Below are 24170 nucleotides of genomic sequence, written 5' to 3'. Positions count from 1 at the left end.
AAGGGGGGGAAGAGGGGGGGGGGAAGGGGGGGGGGGGGGGGGGGGTGAGAGAAGGAGAAAGAAAGACAGAAATAAAGAGTTTGTGTTTGTTTTGTCCTAGCAAACAAGTCTCTTTACCACAGGGGTGAGTCGGACCTCCAGTGCTTCTTTGAGTTTTTCCTTGCGAACATCTGTGGTGCGAGAGGAAGATTGGCGGGATGTCCTAGCTGGAGAACGGGAACGACTGCGACGAGGGCGTCCCGGTGAGCGAGAGCGGGATCTGGACCGAGAGCGTGAAACGCCCTGCTTAAATATTGTCAGACTCTGCAATGAAGAAAACAACATCCACACCACAACGTCATCTAGCGTTTCCTTATTGTACCATAATATCAGTTAATTAAAAATCTATATAACTGGATTTAAAACCTAGAAATTAAGCTTTAGGATTTGAAAACATTTGAAGATATACTATGACATCACTAATCAATCGAATAAGTAAATTTGTGTCACTGATCATGCAAACTCATTTGTACAGACGGTCAGATGCTCTTGCTTCCAGTGAGGCATAAGATGCTCTTTGAATGCATCTCAAATTCATTCATACCGTGATGTCAGATTCCTTCAGCTCCAGTTCAGTACCATCTTTGTAGATGACAGTGTAGAGCCGAGTCTTGTTGTCATAACTCAGCACCTTGACCTCATAATAAAGGTTACTGCCAGGCCAGCGGCCCATTACAGTATCTCCAATCTGAAACCTTGTAGTCGGCATTGTTTACCTACAAAACAATTAACACAAGATAATTGCCTTTCCTGTTTAACTAACTACTAAACAAACGTAACAGTCTGAAAATTAGGACATACTAGAAACAAAATACATCAACAGCAACTCCGTTAATGATAGTATCCCAGCATGCAGCCTTTAAAGATGAAGTCAAGGGTGTAATCTCTGTGCCAAAAGCATCACCAACTGGTGATGAATATAACCATCATAAACTGACTTTACAACTGGTTCAAGCACTCAGACAGGTTTTACAAAAACCAAAAGTAGGTCTTCCACTACAAAGACAAACTACAAAACTCATAATGGGATCCTGAGACGCTCAAAAAGAGTTTTGGTAGGGCCAGTGTTTATACTTTTTGGGACAATTAACATATGAATAGCTTACAGTTGTCTCTGCATATTACGCTGGGATCGAAGTATTTTTACACACAGTTCACCTTTATAAACATAATGCACATGAGCATTTGCATGTCCCTTCAAAACAAACCAGTAATCTATCTTTACAGACTTAAAGATTGTCTGTGATATTTCAAACAGGTTCAATGGGAAACACCAGAGTAGCTGTCCATGGCCTGATGACAATGAAGTGATGATGTCAGCTGCCGTCTCAGAAGTGCTGATGGGTCTGAATTACGCACCCACCCTGTACTCTCTGCACCAGCACTATTGTTGAGCTCTCAAAGGCCTTTATGAGAGGGATTTTACTATCACACGGGTATCAACAACTTCTGGCCAATGAGATGACTTTTACTATCCATATGCAGATCAAAAATAAAAATAAAAATCACTACAGAAAGTCCAATACAAGTATTTTTGTTTATAAATTCACACTTCTCTACTTAACTGGTTCTCATTTTTGGATCTACACATAATTGGCACCATCTGGTGCATCTTTACAGAATATTGCCCTAAAATACAATTACACTACTATGCGTTTAAATGTAAAAATAATCAATAAAAGAATTAAAATACTTTTTTTTGCATAATTACTTAACTTTCTACAGACATTCATTCTCAAAATAACAAATAAAATAGAGTTTAAGCTGAATAACCCAAAAACAAAGACACTAAATAAATAATAATACATATTTACAAATATAAAATATGCCTGCAACCATTTAGACTGTAAGTTCTTCCATAAATAGAATGCTTAAATAATATAATAATATATAATAAATTGACCACTAATAATAATATATTCAAAATGCAGAATATGTTTTTTAATTGTTAGTCTAACAATTACTGGGTTACAGTGTCTAAATAATAAAAAATGCTTCTGGATATCACTTATTAGACATTCCAACATAAAATCTAAAAATAAATAAATAAAGTTAGTGTCTAAATTTCCATTTTTAACAAACCACCACTTCAAAACTGAAAGCCAGTGACGCTTGATACTGAGAAGAAGAAAAAAAAGATGTTTAAAGAATGCTTACAAAGAAATTTTGTTGTAAAGACCAAACACCACCACCAAAACATATGATTTTGGCACTTAGGCAAGGCCAGAAACAAGCTAAAAGTTCTGCTCACACATCTAGAAGCACTTTATAAGCAGACACTCTCCATTACAGGAAACACCCAAAAAATCATATTGAAACCATATGTAAAGTACTGATCATAATAACATAAGCCATCTACCCTAAAACCATCTAATCCAATGAAACACATTCCTGACATTCCTGAACCAGATCACAGACACACACCCAACACTGAGATGAAGTCCAGCACTGCAGAAATCCCATGCACTTCCAGAGTTGAAGTGAAACTACAGAGCAAACGATTTAAACGGAGTGAATGTGAGTGGGCTCAGCCTGCTGCTTTTGTTATGCAAATGAGGGGGCACACGACGACACGCGCGCTTTACCATCACTACCAACATCGAGTCACAGTAAAACTTAAGACAGAAAATCTGACTTTACTTTTTAAATCAACGGTATTTCCAACAATTACCACATTTATGATTTTTACATGATCAAACCAACGAATATAATACATTAGCTATGGCGGACTGAATATAAATTCTGGATTATTTATTAGAAATATGATCAATTAAATCGTTCTTGTGTCTCATTGTTCTTTCATGCAATGCAAAAGCACCCAGAGCAGACTCACATGCTGCTCCTTTAACACAGCATAAGAACGACAGGAATGGAGGGAAAACGTCATGTATTCAAACCATTGTCAGTCCGCATGCGAGAGGCTCATAAACAGCAGCATTAAATCAGTGTTAATAAACAACGGGCACCCACACCCACACAAAAATCAACGGTTATAATGAGCGAATAGTGTATTAAACACAAACGTACGGCCAAAACACAGAGTCAAATTAAGTTACCATTAAACGTGACTATTTTGCGCAAGAGTGGAAGGAGTCACTTGCACTTTCGTGGACATGCAGAATAATGAAACTGAAAGGTCCGACATAAATGATAATTTTAACTCAGTTACCCAAAAAATAAAAAACGAAAGAAGAAGTCGTGAGGAAAAACAGTCGAGCTGTGTTAGAGGACAATAAATGCGCGCCGTGCCCAAGTTTCCTGTGACACGAGCCGGCTGGAAATCGGGTTATTAAGTTAAATACCACAACAACGACAAACAGTGGTAATATTTACATAAATAAAGAGTTTAAAATAGTATATTACATGCCGATAGAGCTAGTGACCGTTAATAGCAATACATTATGTTTAGTTACTTCATAAAAGCAGAGCTGAGGGCGGACTGAGCGCTGATCTAGTTCTGTACCGTTAGCTACGCAGTCACAACATACACGTTCCCATACAAAAACAAAAAACATGCAAAGTGAATTGGTTAAGATTTTCTTACCTTGAGTCGATCTTAATATCCTAAAAATCTCTAAAGCTTATCCAAGGAACTTCATAAAATAAAGAATATTGTTTTAAAAACACTGGCCCCCCGCTCTGAATTCGTTCCTCCCTCTGTGACCGCTCAACCTACCAGCGTCCTTGAGGGCGGGAAGCTCTCTGATTGGCTGGGACGGCCTGTTTTTAAATTTTTGCATTTTCTGATTGGACGGCGATGGGGTTTACATGAGCGTTGATTGGAGGCGAGGCATTTGAGCTCTCGGGTTTTACTAAATGGAGTCCTGTCCTGGTGAGACAGTTGATGATCAGCGAGATGTGATGATGAGAAGAGAGAGGATGGACAGCCGACATCATACGTTGTGCTTGTAAACGCGAAATGTTTCTTTAAAAAAATGCTAATTATAGTTGGTTAGTAATGGGTCGAGGCATAGAAAGAGTCAACAGAATATTTAATAAACCGGAAGAGACGCTAATAACTTATGATTTGTTTTTTTAGAAGTGCGCATTGGAGGGTAATGTTTTTAAAATACATAAACTAATCACTAAAACTGACTACGGTTCATAAATATACTCTTAACCGCCTATTTCTAACTTGAACTTGAAAGGCATTTCTACATAAAACAGAAGAACGTTTTTATTTTAAAATACTTTATGTAAATGTAGCAAACCGTTCTTTAAAAAAAAATGAGAATTGATGCTACAGGCTATTTAAATGGGAATTTATATCTTATGTATAGACCACATCTACATTTAGTGAACTGTTAGTAATGGGTCGAGGCATAGAAAGAGTCAACAGAATATTTAATAAACCGGAAGAGACGCTAATAACTTATGATTTGTTTTTTTTAGAAGTGCGCATTGGAGGGTAATGTTTTTAAAATACATAAACTAATCACTAAAACTGACTACGGTTCATAAATATACTCTTAACCGCCTATTTCTAACTTGAACTTGAAAGGCATTTCTACATAAAACAGAAGAACGTTTTTATTTTAAAATACTTTATGTAAATGTAGCAAACCGTTCTTTAAAAAAAAATGAGAATTGATGCTACAGGCTATTTAAATGGGAATTTATATCTTATGTATAGACCACATCTACATTTAGTGAACATTTTTATCTTGTGAACTCCATTGTAGGAAAGTACAGTACAATTACCATAAATTGTGTAAATGATTGCGATTAGATTTGTTGTTTAGTAGAAATCCATACATATAAAATATATAAATACAATTTATATAATTACAAGATTTTTTACTATATAAAACAATGCATAATTTACAAAAATGTTCAACATGTGTGGTGTTATTCACCAATCAAACTTGTTCATCACAAACCAGCCTTTCTTTGGGTATGCTGAAGAGTAGGCACACAGCAGATCTAGTCTTACTCAGTTTCCGTTTTTGCAAAGTTGCATTGCTTAATTTGACCTCAGCTGAACAGCAGTAATGCCTTTACATGCTTAATCCTGGAGGTGTCATGAACTGTGCACCTCAATGCTTGAACTGCTCATACTGTAGTAGATTGTTGAAGCGTAGTATAGTGTTCAGTAGCTGTTTGTGTAATGCTCATTTCATTTCAGTGGTGGTTCAGTCCTGCCTTCCTGTAAATTGCCACAGCTGAACCGTGCAGCAGCAGCAAACAAAAGTAGCAGCATTTGCTACCGAGGAGGAATAATGTCATGTTGAACATGGTGTAAATTGGTACATTCCAAAGTCAAGTGGACACATTATACTACATTTGATTCAGGTTTTAGTAGATAATCTAAATGCATTAATATAGTGTTTACAATCACATTGAGGTAATCATATGTGAATTGTCAAGTAATCAGTTTCACATAAGTTACTTCCACATTTAAATTCAGAAATAAATGCAAACAGCAATTTATTGCAATTTTTATTTAATTTGCTCAAACAAAACAATCTTAGTATGTAAGAAACTTCTAATGAAAACAGTATGGTACAACATGAATGATAAAATCGAAAGATAAAGAAACAGAAAATTGCATTACAAGGACATTCAGTTGAATCTAACAAGCACAGTCTGCTCATAATCGAGTCTCCATGTGCTGACAACTCCATCAACCTTTTGCTAATATTGTTCAACTGATTTCCACGAGGACAAAGATCAGTTTCTCAGATCCCACCAGCATACATGGTCTTAACCATAACACAAACCACACTGTAATGCAACAGAAAAATGACACCGAGAAGAATGTGAATGCATGTTTGATTTTAAACAAAGGTCGTAAAAGCATCCTTTGCAACTCACTGAAGAAAAATGCAAAACAAATGAATAAAGTTATGGCAGGCCCTAAATTAATACTTTCTATATATACGCTTGACATATCAAATGCAACTTCCCAACAAGGCACAAACCATGATGATCACAAACCGGTTTATCCAGGAATGAATCAACCCTGATCAAAACATTTCACCTGCTTAACCTAAAGACCAATCAACAAAAATTATTTGTCGTCAAAACGAAGGTGGATCAGGAGATTGTGACGTTCTAGAGAATTACGGTTTAGCTTTGGTGATAGTGCCGATCACAAAGTGACAGCCGTCTTGCCAGCAATAGAATCATTTGAATTTCTACGGGGTTTTAAAGTGCAATCAATGCTGTAAACACTCTATACAAACTTTCTGATTCCTTGAGAGATTATTTCGAGTGATGCTTTTGAAGTGAAAAGAAATGACAAAGGATTGACAAGTGAGCATGGTGGGGGGGATATGGATAACCGAGGAAAAATCAGATTGGAGAGAACGTCACAAATTCAAGTTCTTAGTTATCTCCTCAAAATTCGCACAGCCTATAATCACACCTCATATGGTCTTAAAAAGCATACTTCCCAATAAAGTTCCCTAATAAAACAGTGTTGGAAGATAAAGCCCCTCTGAAAAACACAGCCGAGTGCCTTCCAGTGTGCAGAAAGAGGTTTAATGATAAATGACTGAAAAATAAAAAATCCCAAAACCATTCAAAAAGCTGTGATGTGCTGCTTGGCCCTCATTAGATACTCCAGACTTGTTTTAGTTGGTAAATAGCACATGCAAAATGAGTAAGTAGCCATACATGATCTTTCGCATCCCAAAATAAAGTAAAATGAGTAAGATGTCAAACCCCTGCAAATTTATTATGGCTATAAAGAGGTGTCCGTTGGAGAGATTGAGAGAGAGTCCAAAAATGCAACAATGCTACACTTATTGCTTATGAACTGAAAACTAAAGTATTTTTCGTGGCAACCATTTTTCCCTTACCAATCATAAGACGACATGCACTGAAATCGAAAGAAATACGAAAAAGAGCCTACGGTGAATAAAAAGTTCATAGTATTTCTGGTTAGCACTATCTACAGATACGGTCTGAGCTCCCATTCCTACTCATTTATTTGTAATTAAAAGTTTGCAAAGATTTATTTATTTGTATTAAAATAAATAAATAATTGAAAACATGTACAGTATAAAATAATAATAGTTTTTAAATAATAATAATTATTATTATTATACATTATTATTAGCTACACCTTGTAGGCTACTTTTCCTTCACCATCCATTCCAGCTCTTTTATTTTTACGTTTACTAAAATTTTGTAACAACATTTTTATTTGAATGAATGACTGAATAAATAAATAACATTGCCAACATAATCACCATAGGGCGGAAAATAGTAAATTAGGGTTATTTATTTTATTATATAGGGTCAAGTTATTTTTCAAATATTATTCATTATAAAATAATTAATTAATAAATAATAATAATATTAAATCACTAGTTTAACCATAAGCCTTTAGATTAAAAAAGGGTTTTAAGATCATAAGAAACAAATTCAGTCAAATGTATCCAAACTCTTGACTGTTAGTGTCAAGTATTTTAATATTTCTAATGTATTAAAAAGCTAAATGTGCATCATATATAGTGGTAATACAACGCAATAATATGTTACCATCAATAAGTTCTTCTTTCAGCTTCGATAGTTCCTTCCTCATCTCCTCTAGAATGTCCTAAAAAGCAAAGCAATACATTTGCAATTAGATTAGAATATTATTTATAATACTCAACTAATCAAAAGTAGTCAAGCAACTTATAAGTGCATGTCACTGAACTGTTTTCTTGTCAGTAATATTGCATATTAGATGATAATATATACACTAGAGAAGAGAAATTAGCTACCATGATACTGTGACAAGTAAAAAAAAAATAAAAAATTTAATACAAGCTGTTATATCAAATGCACTTGGCTTTGGCCGTTTAAACGACAAGAGGACTGGATGAGTAGGTGTATGTTATAACATCAATACTCTGGCACTTTAATTAGAGCTGCTATAAGTAATTCTTCACTAAAACATTCTCTGGGCAAAGCTAGAGTGAAGCAGACAGAGCTGAGCGACTAACAGTAACTGTGTCCTCTGATAAGTAAGACTCCCTCATATGCCTTTCATATCTAACATGCTCATTCATACAGAAGGGAGGTATTGCCTTTGTAGAGAGGACTATAATTGTACACACCCACAAAAGCCTAACTGTGCAGTCAACCAGTATTTCTCCCTTGTTTTTTAGGAAGTGCTGTAATACCAAACACGTTTTTTCAAATGAGGAAAAAAAACGAGAAATTGTACCACTAGCTTTAGCAAGACTTTGCTAACATATTGAGGAAGTGTACAGCCCCTCTATCAAACCCTTAAGGGCTAAAAGGTTAAATGAGTTTCAGTTCTTCTCAAATTTTGAGAAGTACCTGTTTCAATCTGTCGTAGTCAAGAGCTTCTGTTGGCACCCCATTGGCACTTATGGATCCGGTAGGAGTTGGTGTAGACCTTGGTCTTACGGAGAAAAGAAATGGTGTGAAGCAAAGCAACTTTAGTCACTGTGCAGTCAAGATGCAAGGCAGAAGTTTAGTGACACACTTTAACAGTCATTTCAAATCAACACGGTTCAATCACAATTGGTGATTCAAAGAATAAACACAGCATTGACATGGGATAAATTCAAGACGTGTGAGGAAAATGCAAGGTATTTCAGATTCCAGGTATTTGAAACCGCTGTACCACCAAGGAAATCCACACACATCCAGATATATATGCATAACTGGGTGACATGAAAATGAGCACCATGGGAATTGTATTTCCTTGTGAGGAGCTGCAAATTCATCAAAACCAACACATTTGTAAAGTCAGCCTTAAATAGAAACCATTTCAAAGCACAGCAAACCAAAAAACAGCTTGAGACACCATCCACACTTCAAAACACACAATGCAGCAGCCGTATCACTCATGCTTGTCTGTAGCCGAATCAGACAGGAAACTATTGCCAACACAATAATCACCATAGGGTGGAACATGGAAAGCGAGGGAAATGATGCTTTATCTATCCCATCGGGAAACAAATGAATGCCGAACAGTGGGTTGCCTTGTGCAGAAAGGAAGTAGAAGTCAAGCGGATAAGAACATTATGACACAGATTACAGAGAGAAACACATTACAAAGCAAAAGTTGTGTGTGAGATATAAGTCTTTGTATCAAAGCTTTCTACATTCAGAGTGAGAGGATAACTTCCTTTCTTGGCAGGATAAACTACATTAAATACACATTTGTAGGGGAGGGGGGAAGTGGGTTATCTTTGGAGCCAGGTGGCAAATTGGCAAGAGTGGACAAAAGCTCCAGTTTTCTGATACTGCATGACCTCTGATGACATCTAGCACTGCGGAATTTATCAGGACGCTCTAATAATCGCTCAATCCTTCATTCCACTTCTCAAAAAGAAGAAAAATTCAAATGTGTTTCTCTGTAACTATGGGCACTTTATGTAATGGGGTGATTGACTGTTATTAAAATAAACAGATTTCATTCTCTTTTTCACATGAAGATCATGTTTAAAATGACTGACATTTTTTTATTTATTATTGCTTTGTTTATTACTTTTCAAATGCCTTATATGTATATATTTTATTGTTTTACTCTCATCGCAGACTTTCACTTTTTAATCATGAAAATCCATCATGTATTATTACACTAAGAACTATGTTAATCTATACAAGTGAAATAATTATAAAACATTTTTATCATTTACATATTTTTAACAATAATATTCAAAAGTTTTTTTTTTTTTTTAAATCCTATGCTCATCAAAGCTGCATTTATTTGATCAAAAATACAGTAAAAATACTTTTTCTTTTTAAATATAATTTAACATGGAATTTATAGCTGAATTTTCGCCAGCAATTACACCAGTCTTCAGTGTCACATAGAACTTCAGAAATCATTCAAACACATTCTTATTATTATCAATGTTGAAAACAATTGTTCTGTTTAATATTTTTGTTGAAACTAACAATGTAAAAGTCTTTACTGTCACTTAATCATTTTAAAGGCATCCTTGCTGAATAAAAATAATACTTTTTTGGGGGAAAAAAGTCCAAATTACACAAATTACCACTGTCCCTCAGATGCGGTGCCATAGAATCAAAGTTTTCAAAGTTGAAGAAACACCCAAACATTAAATATATATTATATGTATTATATTAATCTTTATTATAAAAGCAGCAACAATTTTGAAAAGCATAAAGCATTTTATTCATGCCATTTCATGGTGATTATATTGTTGGCAACAGCGGAATATTTGTGTATTTTAAAAAAGAATAACCGTAGACAATCACTGCAGCAACCCACATCCTATTTAGAGAGCACTCTCAGCAAACAAAGTCTAGAAAGAGTTCTCAAACTAATCTCTTATACCTGTTTAAGGAATCATAGTACTTGTCAGTACCCATCTGATTTCTCCATGGTGCATCCCGTCTGTGAGAGTAAAGAGACTAACCAGGTCAGGTCAACAGCGTGGATCTGAACTATAGTAATCTTCTAAACGCACTGATTCCAACTCCGGTGAAAGGAGAAATATTTATATTTCAGTGTAGCCCTACTGAAAAATGCTTCCACCATTTGTATAACTGTATATGCAAATGCGGCTCTGGTACACACTGATCTGATGAGAAGCAACAGCACTGTGCTTTAGTGATGTCAAGCACGGGACCCGACTGCCTGCATTCTGACATGCGATTGTGAGGGGCCCCCGGCCGCAAGCATGTGATGCAAAGCAGTCGAAGCAACAATAATTCAAATTAGCTTTGAAAAAAACGGGACCTGCTGAAGATTTAGATCCCAAAAGCTGGACATTTTCTTCAAAAGGCATTATGAAGTGGTGGAGGTATAATGCACACACTGATTCATGCAAATTATTACCTTCCAATGACTGGTGATTTGCTACCATTCATGGTGTTTGTCCTCTCCCAAGGCTTTCTGGGCATATCTGTGGAAAAAAAAGCAATGAATGTTACATTTTATTATATTTGCAGTCTTATTTCACATAAAAGCTGTGGTATTGCTTTGAGGCCCAGACTGTACACTGAACAACAAAATGAAATGTTTAAAAAATAAAAATCATAAGTGGAATTTATTTCATAGAAATAAAGATTTCATGAACACCACAGGCTCAACAACATGCTAATTTATTGAGATTACACTGATTGAACAGGAAAAGAGGGGTTGCCAAATGCTGCATTAGTATTAGCCACATAAGTGAACAACAAAAAAAGGTATGGGAAACATTTTCACCTCAGTTTTTAAATGTTACCCCATTCATTTGACTAACCTAATGATACTTATGGAGCATTATTATATGGTTAGCTGCATTTTATAATTTGTTTTTAGCACTCCCCACTTACCTGGTGTGCTACAGGCTGACACTTTTGGAGTTATGGTAGCCTCAATTTCATCCTGATAGAAAAATAAAAAGAATCAATCTGAAAATCAGTCACATAAAGGGTATGATCATATCAATAAGTTACATTAAGAGTAGTCTATGTGTACAGATTTAATCAGAGACTGCATACAGCTGAAAGAAACACTATTAACTCACAGCTTTCTGCTCAGGCTCTGGTGATGATCCCTTCTCAGCAATTCTTCTCCTGTATCAAAACAATGGTACATTCTTAAATTTCATTACATTACTGGATATGATACAACATTCTGATAATCTCAAAAACAGAACTTTTTATTTGTAAGTTAGGGCTAGGCCCTGCTTCTATCACTGCAACCATTCTGGCATTAGAGACACATAAAGCACACAGTTCACCTCCTGGCCAGCAGGGCGCTCATCTCCTCCATCAGACCTCCTCCTCCAGGTAAAAGACCATTTCCACGGGATGCCTCGGGCTTGGCACCACCAGAACTCACCGCTGATCCTGCGGCTGGAGCCAGGGGCTCATCACTCTACAGTAAACACATAGGATTTGGTATTGAACATGTTTAGCATTTTTAATGATGTTTAGAAAAAAAGAAATCATGTTGTTTTAGTGTGCAGTGCAGAGTCAAAAATGAACTCTTCCATTAAGAAGCAATATTTGGAATTTATTTACAGGGACAATTTTTTTTTTACTTTTTGAGGGCAATTTTTATAAACGCCTTATTAAATATATCTTTACTGGCTTACGTTAAATACTTAAATTAAACCAATCATCTCAAGCAATTAGGCAAGGCAAGTTTATTTATATAGCACATTTCATCCACAATGGTAATTCAAAGTGCTTTACATAAAAGGAAGTAAAATAATCAAAATCAATAATCACAATAATAAAACAAGGAATTTAAAAACTTTTAAAATGATTTAAAAATTTATTTAAAATCAGTTCGGACATAGCACAGTGCTCATTCAATAAATGCACAGCTAAACAGATGAGTTTTGAGTCTGGATTTAAATGTGGCTAATTTTTTAGCACATCTGATCTCTTCTGGAAGCTGGTTTCAGCTGCGGGCGGCATAATAGCTAAAAGCGGACTCCCCTTGATTTGAGTGAACCCTTGGTATTTCTAACTGACTCTATACTAATGATCTGAGTGGTCTGTTAGGTTTATATTCAGTGAGCATTTCTGCAATGTATTTAGGTCCTAGGCCATTGAGTGATTTATAAACGAGTAAAAGTACTTTAAAATCAATCCTAAATATAACTGGAAGCCAGTGTAAGGACCCGAGGACTGGTGTAATATACTCAGATTTTCTGGTTCTAGTCAGAATCCTGGCAGCAGCGTTCTGGATGAGCTGCAAATGTCTAATGGTCTTGTGAAGGCCGGTGAGGAGACCATTACAATAGTCCACCCTGCTGGTGATAAAGGCATGAACAAGTTTCTCCAAGTCTAAAACATCTAATTCTTGGCAATGTTTTTGAGATGACAGTATGCTGATTTATTTATTGCTTTGGCATGACTACTGAAACTAAGGTCTGTCTCCAGAATCACACCAAGACTCTTGACTTGATTTTTAGTTGTTTGACCCCTAGATTCAAGGTATGCATTGATTTATTGTGTTTATTGTCTTAAGGTTTCAGTTCATTGTGCTTTATACTTAGATTAGCTGCAGATATAGCCTGGCACGTCTTAATTCTATGAGCGAGAGATCACTTCTCTTTCAGTGCGAAAACTTTTCTCATTTTCATAAAATAAAATGCTTTTGTGTTTAATTTTTCCTCTCCATTGGCGAATGATGATTCTGAAAGAAAACGCACCCGATGTCTGTTTGCTATAGCAACGAACTCTACTTTCATGCATCTGATTATCAGATAAACCTTGCGCTCTTATTTCAAGGTTGTTGTTAAAGCTGTGGTTATTTTAACGGTTTCCTTTGTACATTTGGTTTAACAACATTGTTAAAACACATTTCTCATTCAATGGAACTGTGCATATGCTGGTGATAAAGGCATGAACAAGTTTCTCCAAGTCTAAAACATCTAATTCTTGGCAATGTTTTTGAGATGACAGTATGCTGATTTATTTATTGCTTTGGCATGACTACTGAAACTAAGGTCTGTCTCCAGAATCACACCAAGACTCTTGACTTGATTTTTAGTTGTTTGACCCCTAGATTCAAGGTATGCATTGATTTATTGTGTTTATTGTCTTAAGGTTTCAGTTCATTGTGCTTTATACTTAGATTAGCTGCAGATATAGCCTGGCACGTCTTAATTCTATGAGCGAGAGATCACTTCTCTTTCAGTGCGAAAACTTTTCTCATTTTCATAAAATAAAATGCTTTTGTGTTTAATTTTTCCTCTCCATTGGCGAATGATGATTCTGAAAGAAAACGCACCCGATGTCTGTTTGCTATAGCAACGAACTCTACTTTCATGCATCTGATTATCAGATAAACCTTGCGCTCTTATTTCAAGGTTGTTGTTAAAGCTGTGGTTATTTTAACGGTTTCCTTTGTACATTTGGTTTAACAACATTGTTAAAACACATTTCTCATTCAATGGAACTGTGCATATGCTTTAGACACTTAAATTTTTTCAGGTAATGTCATTGGTATGACTGAGAGCCAGTGAAAAACCACAGAAAAGTAAAACTACTTCACTTTAGCATTAATGGCCACGAGTACTAAGGAGAGATCACACATCAGCTGCTCAAAAAATGTCAGTGAGACAATCCTGTGACAGTCACTGCAGGCGGGAAATAGTGGAGCGCGTGAAGGAGAGATGCGAGGGCACGAACACTGTTCAAGGTCTCCATTAATTCGTGCTTGTAGTAATTTAATTTGTATATATTTTGAAAGCATTGAATCGCTATAGAAATCGTGATTCATTCGATTCTTAGTGTTTTAAAATGATTACTGTCCGAAATCGACGATTCACGATTCAAAAATCCATGTTTCAAGATCGATGCATTGCATCGTCTGGGTTTGTAATCGTTGCATAGAGAAAACGAGTGAATCGTTACACCCATAGGCTGTAGTCATTTGGCGATAAGGCTAGGTAAATCTGGGTATCATCAGCATAGCTGTGATAGGCAATTTGGTTCGTTCTCATTATTTGACTTAGTGGGAGCATATACAGGCTAAACAAGAGCGGTGCAAGAACTGAGCCTTGTGGGACTCCGCATGTCATGGACGTCCAGCATATTGCAATGTGAGCAGATCTAAATTACATGCCATGGTAACACTTTATTTTAAGGTGTCCTTGTTACACGTTACATGCACTTACTATTATAATCACAATAAATTATGCATAATTACATGCAAGTAACCCTAATCCTAAACCTAACCATATAGTAAGTACATACAGTTAATTAATAGGTGACACTTTATTTCGATAGTCCACTTTAGACATTCTATTAACTATAAGTAACTTTGTAACTACATGTCAACTAATTCTCATTAATTTGCAACTACATGTCTACTAACTCTCAGAGTAGACTTAGGGTAGGTTTAGGGTTAGTAGAATAAGTTGACAAAGAAAGTGTAAGAAGATATTAAGCAGACAGTCTACTAATACTCTACTAACTGCTAGTTGACATGTAGCTGCAAATTTACTTACTGTTAATAGAATGTCTAAAGTGGACTATCGAAATAAAGTGTTACCAATTAATATTACTCAGTACGTTAATGTATAATTACACAGTAACAAAGACACCTTGAAATAAATTGTAACCAATGCCATTAATTAGTTTTGACATTTCATATTAATCGTGACAACCATAATAGATTTAGTGTAATTATGCAGGGCCATTTTTGCACCCTTATTTTGAATTTGGAGGGGCATTTTTGCTGTTAATTCCAACCCTTGTTCTGTGTTAAGAAGCTTCAGGAGAAATTAAATGCAAATGAGAGCTTTATGGTCCTTCAACACTTACCCTTGGCACTTTCTTTAGCTTGGCTCCAGCAAGGGCGGCTGCGAGCCCAGACAGGCCCTTGTTCTCCTCTGTGGTGGGCGAGGGGGTGAACAGACCCGAGGGCAAAGGTGGGGCCGGGGGTGGAGGTGGTGCTGGCGGTGGAGCCTGGCCTGAGGGTGGAGGCGGTGGGCCGGGGGGAGGGGGAGGACCTGTTGGGGTAAGCGTGGGGGGCAAAGGTGGTGGGGGAGGAGGAGGGGGACCAGGGGGTGGCGGAGGTCCAGCAGTGTTGGGAGTCACAGTGGAGCCGGGAGGGAGAGGTGGTGGGGGTGGAGGGGTTGGTATCCCCTGTACTGAATCTGCAGTGTTGAATAAAAAAAGATCATGAAAGTTATAACATGTCTTTATCACTTGCTGTGCTGAGCAGTTAAACTGTGATATGTTCTGCATCCAGGACTCTTTTGCATTATGAAATTGATCACCACACTCAAAATGAGCTAAATAGATGTCGATATAATATAATATAATATATACACTAGAGTTCAAAAGTTTGTGGTTTTTATTATAAATGTATTTACTCTCATCTTTGTCCACTTTAATGCATGCTTGCTGAACAAAAAAATTAAATCTAACTGACCCCAAGGTTTTGAAAGGTAGTGTAATATAATATAAATCCATCAATAATATTAATAATAATAATAATAATTAAAATAAATAAATAACAAAAACAACAATGACATACAAAGCTCATTCATAATAGTGAACGAAGACAGATGACATTAAAACATGTGAACATACTGAACACTTGTGAAAAGCTGATGATCATTATACCAACTTCCACAAGAAAGAAACTGATGATTTATCATAATAAGAAACAAATGTGTACATCAATTTAACAAAATGCAGAGATGTAATTGGGGTAATTGTTTAAAACCGTTTAATCATTAAAATGCAACTTAAAGCTGATATTGCATCACTTAACATCATTATGAGGTAAAATTCTTTACAATTTAGAAACGTATCAGCTTGACTATATTTAACATATGGCTTTTTTTTTGGTATAAACAGCTGAAGTTTTTCAAGTCTATATGACATGCATGCCTGTCAAACACACTCAAGTTAATCATATTAGTGTGTAGAATTTAGCTCAACGTCAAGCTGCATCATGCATATGAAGTGTGAAGCCTAAAACCTCTTCTATAAATAATTCAGAGGAAGAGTTGATCTTATTTCTTCATTGCTGTTGACTTGACCTCATATGAAAAGCTCTGCTTACTGTATGCACTATGCAACATAAAACCTAGTCAAAGACAAATGTAATCAAATTCATCTTCATTTAGCTTCTTTTTAAAATAAAGATGTTGTATGAAACAAATGTGTGAATGTGAAGAATAACCAAAAAGGATGTCGGGAGGCCAGTTATAGATCATGTAAAGCTCACTGTTCAATGACAGTTCACTTGTACATGTTAACATCTAGAACTTCTTTACCATAAACAAAGAATCAGAATGAGATGGTTGTAATTAACTGCAAAAATAACACTGATGAGAACTAAAGCGATGATATCGCAGCTTTGCAATCTGAGACTCAAATCAAAGTTTCACGAGAGAGAGCGGAGATGTGTTTTCATGCCATGCCATTTCACACAATTACAGGCCACACAAACGAGCATCCATCAAACCGGTGAACCAGTACAACCCAACAGAGGACAAAACAGAAAAACATTCCTAAGGACTTTCATATTGAGCCAAAAAGCAATCGCCAATTGCAGCCAAAAAAAAAAAAAAACCAACCCAGCTCAACATGGCAGGCCCCCTCCTTGAACCCAGAGTTGCGGGTTAGTGGAGGCTGAGCGACACAGAAGAGGCCTTACCCGGCTGGCTGGGGAAGTCAGCAGGCTGAGTGGGCGGCTCTGGAGCAGAGGAGCAGGAGTCTCCCAACCCAGAGTTTACAAAGTGCTCAGCAGAGGCAGGGAAGGCTGTGGAAGGAGAAGGGAGAACAGCAGGCTGGGGTGAGGGACAAGACACAAGGGGAGTGATGGGCAAGGTGGGCGAGGGGGAATACAGGGGCGGCGGAGGGGGTGGCGTTGGGGGCAAAGAGAACGGCTGACCCGAGACAGGTGACGAGGCGTGGAAGTGAAGGGAGGTGGGCGGCCCGTTGGGCGCCGAGATGGGTGAGTGGGGTTTCTGGGAGAGCGGACTAGGGGCCGGGATCACAATCATCGGGCGAGGACCCGTGGCCTTGCCTGGAGGGCTGCTGATCATGACCGGAGGTGAGGGTGGTAGTGGTGTGAAGTTATTAGCCGTCCAGACTATGGATTTGGAGGCCAGAGCTGGAGGAGGAGCTGGGGCAGGGGGCGGTGGTGTGGGCGGGGCGGGTTGTCTGCGAGGTACGGTGGCGTAATGAGGCAAGACTGGGTGGAAGGCGGAGCCAAGCGACGTGGCGAATCGGGAGGCAGAGTGGCGCAGGGGTGGGGTCGGAGGAGTGGCTGTGGAGGGCGATGGTGTTGGGGGTGGGTAGTTGGGTGTGGAAGGAGACACGGGTGAGGAGGAGGTGGCCTTGTTGTATTCAGGAGGTGGAGGAGTGTAGAGGGTGCTTTCAAATGCTGCACACAACCAGACAGGACGGGACGGGACGGGACGGGACGGGAGGGAGGATTCGGCAACCATGCAAAGGGAAAGAACACAAGACAAAGAGAGAAAGGGGGAAGGAGACAGAAGAGAGAAAGGGGGCAAATGAAGCAAGAAAACCAGCAGAGACCTACAAGTCCATCATATGTACTTATTTCTGTCTATGAACAGGGAACACACTGGAATTAGTTCAATCGGTTAGCTGTTGGCAACATCATGAACCGGAAAAGATGGATCAATTTCAACACATGTGGGCTTACACAAACATCTAGTTTATCATGTAGTACTTTCAGGAGAGAACACCGAAGGGTAACTGTAAATCCTGGATGCACATGTCACGTGAGGTTAGTGTCTTAGCATCATCACACACCTGCTACAGGCTAGTCATCCACTCTCAGCATGCCAAGAAAATGCTCATGAAAACCTGCACTTTGTTGCACTTTCTACAGTATAATATATGAATGGGACATCAAATTTAACCCAGTAATCATACATTTTCGCTGAAACATCATTGGTGAGTCATCAGTTGTCTACAAACTTATATTTTGCACAAAAGTATGTGCAAAACAGTCACAAATACACCACTCAGTCAAAAGTTTGTGGTTGGTAAGATTTTTTAAATGTTTCTGAAACAAGTCTCTTATGCTGCATTTATTTAATAAAAAATACAGTAAAAACAATAATATTCAGAAATATAACATTTTAAAATAACAATTTTCTATTTTAATATATTTTTAAAACAACTTCAAACTTCCAAGCTAGGCTTTGTCAAGCCAACATGAAGTTTGTCCATAAACTTCACTAAATGTAATTTACTCCTGTGCTGACAAACCTGAACAAAGTCCTCCTCTAGCGAATCGATGTGTTTTTGTAAGAAAAATATCCATATTCAAAACGTAATAATCACTTTAATGTAGCTTGCACCAACAGTTGTACACGGAAGCAGCTCGGGGCTGATGACGTATGAGTTCAGTGTTTCGCATGTGCTGGTGAGTCTCGTGAAAACCAACGTTTGTTAACAGGAGCAAAGAAAGCAAAGTTTCCTTACTTTAGCAAAGGAAACCCAGTCACCTCTTGGCTTATATCGAAATCCTCCGACATTCTTCTTTACAAATCCTCGTTTTGTACTTCTAATAAGTGACCGTTGTTTTGTTTTGATCTCTCCGCTGCGCTTCCGCGTTCATCACTTCATAGCGGCGCATGCGCAAAGCCGACCTCATACGTCATCAGCCCGGAGCTGCTTCCAGTGTACAACAGTGAGTGCAAGCTACATTAAAGTGATTATTACGCTTTTGAATATGGATATTTTTCTTACAAAAACACATCGATTCGCTACAGGAGGCCTTTGTTCACCCTCCGGAGCCGTGAGACACTTTTTTTTAAAGAATGGGCGCTTTTTATTTAACCTCTTTTGGACTGATGCATGCAACACCCGCTGAGTGGCATTAAACAGCTTGAAAGATCAAAGACAATTTTTTATATAACTCCGACTGGATTCGTCTGAAAGAAAGTCATATACACCTAGGATGACTTGAGGGTGAGTAATTTATGGGCTAATTTTCATTTTTGGGTGAACTAACCCTTTAAAGGCGTTTATATATGAAATGCATGTAAATTCATGTTTTGGTTCATGGTGAGACTGCACTGTAAGAGTCACTGCCTGCCATATGTTGGCCAAATCTTTCTGCTCTAGTGATTCTCATAAGCAGCCTGCAGACACAGCTGCCCTCCTGCTGCGTGAAGCCCACCACGCCCCCCTGAGCACACTTCAAAATACACGTCAACACACAGGCAAACACAAATTATCATGCCCTACATTCAGGTCATCTCCTTATTAACACTTTCCTATTATTCACGCTGGCTTCATGACTTAAGTACCACTGATTTCTGTTTATTCCTTGTTTTAAATTATAATGTAACCTATCTGTACCTTGCTTTCTTCCATTTCATCTTCCTCCTCTGCCTTTCCACACTATTAGCTTTGACAAGGAGACCACATGCCCCGTGATGTAGCGCAGTATGTTCACCAAAGTGACTTAATGAAATTCTTCCACTCCTAAAGCACAGACGGTCACATGGCAAGACCTATTGGCTGTGCTCCAGAGAGACTAATCCAAATGTATTAAATCAACTTGTGACCAAGATCCTCACATAATGTTTTTAATACTAATGAGTTTATTTATTTAGCATGAACATTATTGAATATACTACTCTGAAGTGGAACAAGTTAATGGTTAGCTGATAGTTTTGGCTATAAATATCCATTTACACCAAAACCAAGTGCCTGTATTTCTACTAGTGCTCCAACTAATGATACAGATTTTGTTATACCTATTTGCCAAAATCTCAGGGTATTTTTGTGATAATTCTTTGCAAAATACAGAATTCTCCAAGACATGACTCAGAAGAGTAACTGAGCCAAGACAAGATCCACTAAAAATACAACTGCTATGCAGACGTCTTTCCAGACAGAGAACTCAATCCGGTGTAAATTCAACACTCAGAATAAAACATTAAGAGCACCAGTCAGTCAATACAGCAGTGAGAAATGCATCAACTGCAGACTAGCTGTACAATGATTTGTCTAAGCAGAATGTACTTTAAAAAATGACTTGTGAATTTGACTCATTTGTTTCTTTTTTCAAATTTTTCTTAGTACTACATCTCCCACAACTCCTAGTAAACCACATTTCCATATATGGTGCACTACAATACCCATATTCCCCTGGTTAAGGTCTATAAATAGACCTTACTTCCCTTACTTTGTCCCTTTTTGCATTGGTGAGGTGTGGGTGTTTGAATGGACACCCAACCAAGTCCTTTGAGTCCTTCCCTTAGTTAGTTCACCCAAAAATGAAAATTCTGTCATTAATTACTCACCCTCGTGTTGTTCGAAACCCGTAAGACCTTCGTTCATCTTCGGAACACAATTTAAGATATTTTTGATGAAATATGAGGGCTCTCTGACCCTCCCATAGACAGCAAGGTAACTACCACGTTCAAGGTCCAGAAAAGTACCAAGATGATCGACAAAGTAGTCAGAGTGACATCAATGGTTCAACTGTAAAGTTACGAAGCTACAAGAATACTTTTTTGCGCAAAGAAAACAAAAATAACGACTTCATTCCACATTTTGAACCACTGATGTCACACGGACTACTTTGTCGATCATCTTGGTACTTTTCTGGACCTTGAACGTGTTCTGAAGATGAACAAATGTCTTACGGGTTTGTTTGTTTTCCAGTGTTTTAATCAGACACACCACCAAGTTTCTACAGTTCTAACGAACTTTGGATATTTTAACATCTCATATTCAACAATGACACTGAAGCATTTATGTCAGAAATTTGTGATCAGGAAACATTATTCTTGCTTTCCTTGAGAGCATTTGGATGCATGTTAAAAAAATTAAAAAAAACTCACAGTTCTAATCTAATATAAGGTGGAAAGACGGTCATGATTTAACAATTCACTGCCAGTGAATAAAGCTTCAGTTTTCTGTAAAATTATGTCTCCTTCCCAAATCTGATTGCCAATATATTAATGTGTAACAGGACCAGTTGTGTTAGTAATTTAGATTCAACATTCCTGAGCAACTGAATGCTGCATTTAAAGGGTTTCTGGCATCCCTGCTGTGGAACAAAGTATTAAATCACTACCAAATAACACAGATTATTTGATACAATGATCACACATGAACTATGCTAAACTGCTCAAATGTTTAACACTTGAAATGACAATTGTGCTTATCAAAGCCTGAGGCCTGATCTCACACATTATCTGTGGAATAAACATCTCCTCCCCCACCTTGAGAAGAAAAATGTCTATTTTTGGTGCATGATTCTGAGCAATGTATGCAATCTGAATTTATGAAAATTGACCTTGTTTATTTTCCTAGTCTTATTGTGAACAAGGTTTTATTCTAAACAAACAAACAAACAAGAACAATCTTGTAACTTTCCTCCAATTTTCTACTAACCTGCATCCAATCTAACCCTGATTGCCAAAAAAAACATGGCCAACATTTTTTTTCTAACTCAGTATTGTGGTTCTCTCAGAAATTTGTCAAATTACAAAAAGTAAAACGGGTTACAGCAACATTTGTGTTGACAGCTGTTAAAGATCCATAGCCTTTTTCGCACGTCACCTAAATTCTTGAGTTTTGGCAGGTTACCCATAATCCTAGTGGGCTGTACACAGGATAGCATGAGGGAAACGTGGTTAGTGTGTGCAGCTCTCCCTGAGTTTCGTCATTTCAAGCTGTTGATTCAGACTCTTCCAACATACTGACAGATGGACACGTCAGGAGAAGATCGCCTATTGATATATTAAGACGCGAGGAGGTGCTGACCCTTCCTCCATATAAACAATAGCTTTACACAGATCTAGAAGCCAAATACATACTAAAAATATATTTTACAGCAAGAACAACGAAAGGAAATGCACAAAACCAGAGATGCACAAAAGCGGATATCAGTGGATTTTATTAATTAAAATTTTTTATATAATTTTTATTTGTGATGTCCAATATAAGTGACTTTTGGTCACTTGTTTCCGCCAATTTTTAGATGTTAAATTATGTCTCAATTCATTGTTTTAAAGGGACAACTCTAGATTACAAAATATTTAACCCTTTAAAAGCTGTTTCTTGAATACTGCTTTCTTATAATAGAGATCCTGCTTTTTATTCAAACAAACTTTTTTCCTTATCAGATCTCCAAATGAATAGCTATCCAGATTTCTTTTTGTAGATTATATTGCTGTGGTGCCTACATTCGCTTAAGAATCACAACACTGATTTAACATTAACAAGAACAGCACTGCCTTTTTGATTTATTTTTTGACAAAATAGTACAGATTTTTAATCTTTCGTTTGTCGGCCATGGCATGGAAATCAGCAATGATTGTAATATTGGTGCATCCCCGGTTCGAACGTGTTAAGGAAAAAATTGTTTTAAATGAAATTCGAAGAGCATAATAACAGCAACACTGTTAGAAATTACTTCTAACAGATAATAACAGCATTTCACAGGCATTTGCATGCTAAGCATAGTGTACAATTGAAGAAAAGCCACTTGTATTGTTAGTTTGTGTTAAAATCTCATTCATTTTTTGACTCCAGCCCGACTTGTCTACATCGTATCTGTCAGTCCTATCTATGAAAAGACGTTGGAGAAAATGAAGATGCTCACCGGCGTTGGAGATGCGTCTCCCTCTCTCCCAGTCCATCTGCTCTCTGTCCAGCTGCTCTTGGTGCTCCCTTTCTTGCTTCTCTCTCTCGGCACGCTCTCTCTCCATCAGCTCCTGCTCGGCGCACTCCCGTTCCTGGCGTTCTCGCTCCAGCTGCTCCTGCTCTTGACGCTCACGCTCCAGACGTTCCTGCTCGGCACGTTCCCTCTCCAGTCGCTCTCGCTCCTGACGCTCCCACTCCTGACGTTCCCTTTCGGCACGTTCCTGTTCCAGCATCTCTCGTTCCTGGCGTTCTCGTTCTAGCCGCTCTCGCTCCAGTCGTTCCCTGTCTTGCTCCTTCTGACGCTGGAGCTCTTGCATCTGCCTGAGGACACATGAGAGCAGAAGGGAATGCCCGAGTGCACAGTGGACCTACAACTTTTTATTTACCAGGTTAGATCAAAAACAAGTTTGCCACACCACCCCAGTATCATAATCTGATTTGATTTCAGTAGATTTGGTACAATGAGCTTTGCGTATGAACTTTCCATTCATCTAAGAATCCTGAATCAAATGTATCACTGTTTAAAAAAAAAAGCAGCATAACTGTTTTTAAAATTGATGATAAGAAATATTTCTTTAGAACCAAATCAGCATATTAGAACGATTCCTGAAGGATAATGTGACACTGAAGACTCAACTGTCTCCACAGGAATAAATTACATTTTAAGATAGATTAAAAAAGTTTGTTTAAATTGTAATATATCACAATATTACTGTTTTTACTGTATCTTTGATTAAATCAATGCAGTCCTAGTGAGCACAAGAAGCTTTCACATTTAAAAATCTTACCGTCCAACTTTTTAATGGCAATGTATATTATTCATTGAATCTCACTTTAATATTGTATTTTAAAATAAATAAATAATTATAATTATATATATATATATATATATATATATACACACACACACACACACATATATATATACACAAATATATATACATATACACACATATACACACACTACTTATACTACACTTTGTTTACTAGAACCTATAGTGGACCTCTACTAGAAAAAAAAAAGACAAAAATTACATATACAGCGGGTAAAATAAGTATTGAACACGTCACAATTTTTG

General features: G+C 37.4%; 2 protein-coding genes across 2 annotated transcripts in view; both read right to left on the bottom strand.

The window, feature by feature from the left end:
• The window catches only part of LOC107553478 (lamin-B receptor-like), a 10280-nt gene extending 6580 nt beyond the window's left edge, over window positions 1-3700 (bottom strand). The window contains exons 1-3 of the mRNA XM_016235689.1: window positions 3584-3700; window positions 584-755; window positions 118-303 (exon numbers count right to left, since the gene is read on the bottom strand). Of these exons, the coding sequence (XP_016091175.1) occupies window positions 118-303; window positions 584-748 (351 nt within the window). The 5' untranslated portion in view covers window positions 749-755; window positions 3584-3700. The remainder of the gene's footprint in view (window positions 1-117; window positions 304-583; window positions 756-3583) is intronic.
• The window catches only part of LOC107553420 (protein enabled homolog), a 140917-nt gene continuing 118875 nt past the window's right edge, over window positions 2129-24170 (bottom strand). Inside the window, exons 5-15 of the mRNA XM_016235607.1 lie at window positions 23051-23412; window positions 17102-17833; window positions 15253-15587; window positions 11709-11845; window positions 11493-11541; window positions 11299-11350; window positions 10817-10883; window positions 10313-10372; window positions 8317-8401; window positions 7528-7585; window positions 2129-2157 (exon numbers count right to left, since the gene is read on the bottom strand). Coding sequence (XP_016091093.1) covers window positions 2129-2157; window positions 7528-7585; window positions 8317-8401; window positions 10313-10372; window positions 10817-10883; window positions 11299-11350; window positions 11493-11541; window positions 11709-11845; window positions 15253-15587; window positions 17102-17833; window positions 23051-23412 — 1966 coding nt within the window. The remainder of the gene's footprint in view (window positions 2158-7527; window positions 7586-8316; window positions 8402-10312; window positions 10373-10816; window positions 10884-11298; window positions 11351-11492; window positions 11542-11708; window positions 11846-15252; window positions 15588-17101; window positions 17834-23050; window positions 23413-24170) is intronic.

This window comes from Sinocyclocheilus grahami, unplaced genomic scaffold (genome assembly GCF_001515645.1).
Source record: "Sinocyclocheilus grahami isolate Dianchi unplaced genomic scaffold, SAMN03320097.WGS_v1.1 scaffold473.1, whole genome shotgun sequence".
NCBI lineage: Eukaryota > Metazoa > Chordata > Actinopteri > Cypriniformes > Cyprinidae > Sinocyclocheilus > Sinocyclocheilus grahami.
The sequence above is the reverse complement of the archived record's forward strand: the minus strand, read 5'-3'. Positions and strand labels throughout refer to the sequence as shown.